Source organism: Mastomys coucha, unplaced genomic scaffold (assembly GCF_008632895.1).
Source record: "Mastomys coucha isolate ucsf_1 unplaced genomic scaffold, UCSF_Mcou_1 pScaffold1, whole genome shotgun sequence".
NCBI classification, from domain to species: Eukaryota; Metazoa; Chordata; class Mammalia; order Rodentia; family Muridae; genus Mastomys; species Mastomys coucha.
The window spans coordinates 48,124,684-48,131,803 of record NW_022196891.1 but is presented as its reverse complement, the minus strand read 5'-3'; the positions used below and the strand labels follow the sequence as shown (position 1 = coordinate 48,131,803).

General features: G+C 39.8%; 2 protein-coding genes across 4 annotated transcripts in view; one reads left to right on the top strand and one right to left on the bottom strand.

The window, feature by feature from the left end:
* Positions 1-4,228, top strand: part of Swt1 (SWT1 RNA endoribonuclease homolog) — a 61,657-nt gene extending 57,429 nt beyond the window's left edge. The window contains exon 21 of the mRNA XM_031378737.1: positions 4,209-4,228. Coding sequence (XP_031234597.1) covers positions 4,209-4,228 — 20 coding nt within the window. The remainder of the gene's footprint in view (positions 1-4,208) is intronic.
* Positions 3,544-7,120, bottom strand: part of Ivns1abp (influenza virus NS1A binding protein) — a 19,707-nt gene continuing 16,130 nt past the window's right edge. For 2 of the 3 annotated variants that reach the window (XM_031384564.1, XM_031384577.1), the window contains exons 11-15: positions 6,878-6,999; positions 6,658-6,784; positions 6,448-6,579; positions 6,088-6,261; positions 3,554-4,702 (exon numbers count right to left, since the gene is read on the bottom strand). In XM_031384564.1, coding sequence (XP_031240424.1) covers positions 4,449-4,702; positions 6,088-6,261; positions 6,448-6,579; positions 6,658-6,784; positions 6,878-6,999 — 809 coding nt within the window. In that variant the 3' untranslated portion in view covers positions 3,554-4,448. Of the gene's footprint in view, positions 4,703-6,087; positions 6,262-6,447; positions 6,580-6,657; positions 6,785-6,877; positions 7,000-7,120 lie in introns of all 3 variants that reach the window. The other variant, XM_031384570.1, reaches the window with a different exon arrangement.

Here is a 7,120-nt window from a genome sequence, read left to right as displayed (position 1 = left end):
AATTTGACATTCTATAGTAAATGTTAATTTATTTTTAAAACAGCAATAAATAACTTATTTTAGTAGTAGTTTTCAGTTTACTCCCAAATACTGTCTCTGAAATGAGTATAAGGTGTGATTTTAAAAATCTTTACAGTAGAAAGATTGGTTCTGGTACAGGTACTGCTCAGCTGTATGGTTGTAAGGTGAGAAAACCTACACATTAAGGTTTGTGGGCAGATGAGTATCCAGCAGGGCCAGGAGCCTAGGTAGCTAGAAGCTTTAGCAAGTCAGGAAGTCTTCCTCATTTTTTGACCAAGGGTATTGTTACAGTACTCTGGCTGGCCTCATAGGTCAGTTTGGCCTTGAATTTATGGCAGTCTTCCTGCTTTGGTCTCCACAAGGTGAGCATTGCAGACATGCACTACTGCGCTGACTTCAGTAAAGTGCTTGCCCTGAAAACCTGAGGGCCTGAGTTTCCAGCTGCCACATAAAAGCCAGGCACAGGAGCATCTGCCTATAAGCTCAGTGGCCAGACCATATCTCAAAAATAAGGTGGGGTGTGATTGAGTCACTTCTTGAGCTACAGTTCCTCAGTGAACCTTAAGCTCACCAACTCAGTTAGACCATGTCCAGCAAGCCACACCCAGGGATTCTCCTGTCTCTGCTTCCTCTGCACTAGTATTACACATATGCACCATTACTGGCTTTCTCACCTGGGTAGTATTACCCTTAGGTCGTCATGTCAGTATGGCAGGTCTTTATCTACTGAATTCTATGTCCCTGTCTTGACTCCTATCCTGGATATTTTTAATAGTCTTAAATCTCTTAGGAAAGGCAGTATTTCAGAGTACTTTATGCCAGAACAATGTCTTATTGCAGCACATTCCAAGATCTGATAGAGGCGCAATGATTTGAATTTGTTAAGTGGCTTGTTACCCGGTGCACACCATAGTTTTCAAGTCTAAGTAAAGGTAGGACCTGTATGTAGTCCGTCTGTCAACACAGACCACAACTGGTCACACTGAATTAAACATGGGATAGTGTAGTCCCAATTACATGGAGGTTTAGTCACTAAAGTAGGTAGTTTAAGATCCTAAGAACAATGAAAATACAGGGTGGCTAGCTTGTCCTGTTTCTAGATTCCAAGTACTCTGAGTAGCACTTTAGAGAGTACAGATCTGTCTGAATACTTGGTAGGGAAGGTCATTCATCCTAACCTATCATGATTCAAGGCTGAAAAGTATTCCACCAGACAGACGGGAATTTGTCAAGATGGGAATGTGAACCCAACTGGGCTCTGAGAGTTGGCCAAGACACTACATAAAGATGGGCTGACTCTGAGAAAACTCTTCTCCATTAAGATGACATTCAAAATATCAAGAAAGTAGCACTCACATCTATCTTGTGATAGTCTTCTATGAGGAAGACCCAAAATGTCATAAAGTGAAATAGAACTATCTAAGAAATTTTTATTGCAGTCGTAGTTGTTCACTTCAAGTCTTAGTGGAGTATTCTTTAGTCAGTTCTCTTTGGCCCAAAACAGTATCTTCTTAGGAAGGAAATAGATCAGTTTAGTCCATGAAATGGTACCAAATATGGAATTTTCAAAAACAATTTTTGTTTTATAATAACCATTCTGTGTGTGCAAGGTGTGTCTGATACCCACAGAGGTCAGAAGACAGTAGTTATATACCCTGAAACTATACTTAACTGACAATTGTAAGCCAACACGTGGGTGCTGGGAATCAAACCTGGACCCACTGTAAAAGCAGAAGGTGCTCTTAACCTGAGCCATAGAATTTTATATGAAAATAAAAGGCTTGCCATGCTGATATGACAACATGAGTGTGATACCTGCACCCAGGTGGGAAAGCCTGGTGCATTTGTGTATGTTAGTGGAGAGGAAGCTGAGACAAGAGAATCCCTGAGGCTTGCTGGACAGTCTAGCTGAGCTGGTGAGCATAAGGTTCAGAGTGATTGTCTCAGGGAGTGACAGGAATCCATGGAGGTCAGGCATGGTTGCTTATGCCTATAATCCAGGTAGGGTAAGAAGATCAAAAGTTTGAGACCAGCCTGGTCTACACAGTTATTTCCAGAGGCTAGCCACAGCTACAAAACATGACTAATGGCTCACAACCATTTGAAACTTCAGTTTCAGGGCATGAAACCCCACTTCTGGCCAGCATATATCTGGTACATCAGTATACCTACAGATAAACACATTCACACATGAAATTGAAAAACAAAACCACAAGTATATCCATGAAGCTGTGTGTTACACAACTAATCCCAGCACTCAGGAAACTGAGGCAGGACTGCTGTTTAAGGCTAGCTTGGGCTACATAGAAGGCACTCAAACCAACTTTTTCCTTCCCCTCTTCATCTGGCTGGTATTACAGTAGGCTTGTCACCACATTGAGCTTGTAAGGTGCTGAAGATGAAACAAAGGACTTCCTGCATGCTAAGCAAGCACTTTACCTTAGTACCAGTTTCATCTTTAACATTATTGAGTTTTAATCTTTTCTCAACCTCTCCAATTCTGCTATGAACTAATGGTTTAGCTAAACTATCAGCTCAGTACAGATGCCTCAGTAACTGGTTCCTTACTGAGGTAAAATATAGGTCTGTCCTACCCTTTAAAAAAAAGAGAGATAGATTTATTTATTTGTATGAGTACACTGTAGCTGTACAGATGGCCATGAACCATCATGTGTGTGGCTGCTGGGAATTGGACTCTGGATCTCTGCCTCCTTCCACGGCTGCTAAAGGTTAGATAAAACACTGACTTGGTAAGAAGGATTCTTGCCTTCTATCACATCCTTCCTTAAGATGGTTATCTTTAGAGAATTGTAAAACACTTGGAGTAATGGGAAACTATTCTAAACATATTACATTGAAAATCATAATAAATGAAAATTTAGTTGGGTGTGTCAGGGCTGCAAACCCTTAATCTTAGCAGATGGGAGGCCAACATCGTCTACAAAATAAGTACCAGGCCAGCTTAGTGCTACATTATGAGATCCTGACCTTGTCTTAAAAAGGAAAGAAAACTCATGCAAAATACTTTGAAGTTTCAAGTTTTTTAAATTTTGTGTACTTGGGCAGTGGTGGCGCTTGCCTTTAATCCCAGCACTTGGGAGGCAGAAGCAGGTGGATTTCTGAGTTCGAGGCCAGCCTGGTCTACAGAGTGAGTTCCAGGACTATACAGAGAAACCCTGTCTCAAAAAACCAAACTCACATCATCCCTTACTTCAGATATGGCAAATGAGTATTTTCCACTAATACTGTAAACTCACCCTTAGAGGGAAAACCAAAAAAAAAAAAAAAACCAAACCCATGTTATAAGTAATGAACTGAGTGACAAACATTTGAACATTAAATCCCACAGTGCAAGGATTTCTGCAAAGTACCTTTAATGTCTTTGTCTGTCTTTGCTCTCAAATGAGCAAGCACTGAATTTGCTCATTTGGGCACCATCAATCAGGTGTAGCACTATACAGACACTGTGTCACCCCAACCAGTATTAACCCAGGTGAGTAAGGAAGCTGAACAAAACACTTCTGGAAAGGGGTGCATTCACAAACCCAATACAGTTTAATTGTTTTCAATCAAAGGCTTCCACTTACAATTGTTTGGTTAATGATAAATAAAGACAGTTTAAATGTTTCAGTAAGTCAGGTAACTCATCAAACCTGGGTTTGAATTATTACTGTTACTATTCAGCAACTCCACCCAAATAACATTGATACTGCACTCTCAAATAGGTAAGAAAAAAAAGTACAGCTGCAGCAAATGCTGAAGTTTGTGTTCTGAGCATTTAAAAGAAACACCCTGCTCTGCATTCCTTCCTTGGCCACTCTGCTTTGATGTGAATCTGTAGCATTTTACTTCAACAGATAAAGCACTCTGCTGAGAATATAAAAAGTTATAAAAATGTAATCATAAAAGACTAAATATTGGTAGGCATGTCAACTTTCTTTTAATAAAAACAAAAATAGTCATTGTTATCTATTTAAATAAGTATCTTGTTATAGAGTGTTCCAGTTATTGAAAAGGGGCCCTTAAAAAACCCAACTGCCTACGTGTATGTAAACCCCACCCTCTTGTCTCTTAAGACAGAACTGAGGGAAGAGTCATTTAATGTGCAAATTGGCAAAACAAATGTGGAGGAGCAGGGACTTCTTGAAGTGATGTTCCCAATCAATTTGTGGTTTATTCTTTTACAGTATCAACCTTCAAAAAGTAAAATAACCAAAGATGTCTTAAGAATACACAAACAGACCTTCATCTTTGCATTCCGTTCCAAACACAAAAAGTATGTACAGCATGTTTAATAATATGCAATATGCAAAAGCTCTGTGTTGCTGTTAGCAACATCTACCCCACCCACCCTCCTTATTCACAAGTGTACCTCTACTAAACACAATTACATCACTAAGCCTGTTAGTTTAGGGTTCTTAAATTTGTTAAAACTGGAAAATCTTTGTGTAAGGGCTCCACTCATTTGACTCAAAGTTGTAGACTTCCACGGTATTCAGAAACTCGTTGCCATCGAATCCTCCCACCGCATAAATAGTATTCCCTACAGTTGTGATCCCAGCATTGCTCCTTGCTGAAGTCATATTTCCCATCATCTTCCACTCGTTTCTAGTTGGATCATACATCTCCACACAACTGATGGCGTGAGAACCATCAAAGCCACCACCTACAAACAGCTTTCCTAAAAAGAGAAACAAGACAGGTGGTCTAAAAAGGTCCAGAAAACAAAACCCAACAAAAAAGCCTCCAAACATTGAGTGAGTTTTAACTAGAAATGCTTGTCCATTCTGTTACATTCTGTTAAGGCAAGGCATAGTAACACACACTTGTAATGTCACCACTCAGGAAGCCACAGCTAAGGACTATTAGTAAGAGGTCAGCCTGAGCTACATGATGAAATCTTATCTTACAAAAAGAAAGGAAAAGATCTGTGTAATTGTGGCAAAAATACTGGAAACCCTAGAGATGAGATAAAAGAATCCATTCCTACAGAAACTTAGGCAACTACAGAGAGAAAAGGGCAGAAACTGCACCATGTTAAATACATCTCCCACAATTCCATGGTAATTACTACTGTGATCATCTCATAGATGAACACTTAAGAGACACAAAGAAGGTAGAAACTTGCCTAAATCTGTTAAGTGACAAACTATCGGAGTTCTATATTCAAAGAAGTTATAGGAGGGGCATAGACTTACCCAGTACAAGTGAGGCACCACAAAAGTTACAGAAAACAGACTAATGACTGGACTTCCTAGACCTTTCATCTACATATGATTTCCTTTGCAAATTACTCAATAAAACAAAAACATCAGCAATAAACTATAGGGAGGGAAATCACTAATTTTCAGCTTCACTGTTTCTCTTCTGATTATCATGTGTACTGCTTGCATGAATACAGCTGTAAATGCACGGCTAGGGCAGTTCTGGGTCAGGAGCTCTTACTACTCTCGGCACACTTACATGCTCACTAGCTGAGCCACTAAGTCTTGCTAAGATTCAGCTTTGTTCCAAATGATGTTAACTAATTCTACAGACAATAAAGCAATCAATAGAGTATGTGAAAGGACACTGTCTACAAAAGAAAATTGACTGTTTGAGAGATTATACTTTGAAATAAAATTCTTAAAGTTCTAAAAAGATCAATTCAAAATCTAAGAGTGAATTATGGATACAGCTCACAGAGGGAAATTTGGAACGTAGATGGGTGAAATAATATATTTAGGTTACTAATACACACTTAGAGGGAAAATCCTTAATCCCTTTGTGTTACAAGAGACAAAATACATCTGAAGTTTTAAAAGATGATTCCTAATTATTCTGTGTATGACATGGGTGTAGGCTTGCACACAGAGGTCAGAGGACAACTATGTGGGTCAGTTCCTCCTTCCACCTTTACATGGCTTCTGGAGATCCAATTCTGGTTTTTTGCCAGAAAGGCAGGCATTCTACCTGCTGGGCCATCTCACCAGTCCCTTAAGAGTGTGTAAGTGACCCTTCTTGGCATTTTGGAGCTAACTCTTACCACTCTGTACTATTTTTAGCTCTCCAAACCAGGATTCTCACCATTAAGCACAGCGACTCCAGCTCCTCGCCTAGCCACGTTCATGGGTGCAATTAATGTCCAGGTGTTATTTTCAGGATTGTATCGTTCTACTGTGTTCAGACAATTCCAAGATTCTGCACCTCCAATTATATACAAATAACCACCAAGTTCACAAACTGCAGACTGGTGTCGACCTATTTAAAAATTAAGGCAAACCAGGATTATTACTAAAGCTATCAAAACTGTAAATGTATACTGCAATCTATTAATTTACGGGTCTTTAAAGAACTACAAGTTCGAGGCCAGCCAGTCTGGGCTACACAGAAAGTTCCAGGCAAACCCTATTCCTCCCTGAAAACAAAACAAAGAGATCAACTTACGAATGTTAAGAGGAGCACAGCTTGTCCACGACTTCGTTACAGGATCAAATACATCACAATTTTTCAGGCCTTTTTGACCATATGGATCAGAGCCACCAACAATGTACAACTTCCCATTCAGAGCACACACTCCTAGGAAGATGTAAAACATGTTAATAACTCAATATCATGATTAAAAGCTGGCTACGGTAGTTAGAAGAGTATTATTACCTGCATTACAACGGTTAGTTCTCAACTCTGGAACAGGAGTCCAGTCATCAATGCTTGGATCATACATTTCTCCACAACTCAGGTCATCTGAGTGTCCATTTGATCCACCCACCACATAGAGCTGTCCCTATATCAAAAGTGACAAGTTAAGAATTTCCCCTGGGTAGTCCTAGGGAAAAAAACAAAGCTAAAGGATTGTTTTGCAGCATACCATACTTACCATCAGCACAGCCATTTGAAAGCGGGCTCTTGGTGTTCTCATGGGAGCAAGAAAGGACCAATGATCTGTATGTGGATCATAGCATTCAACAGTTCGAAGACACTCCTCTCTGTTATAACCACCTGGCAAAAGAATCATAAGTTTGCTTAAAATGGGAAACATGATCAGAATGGCTGGATTCCCCCTAATGGCAGTGGGCATCTTACCACATCTCCCAGGCTGTCATACAGTTTGAGTCTCTTA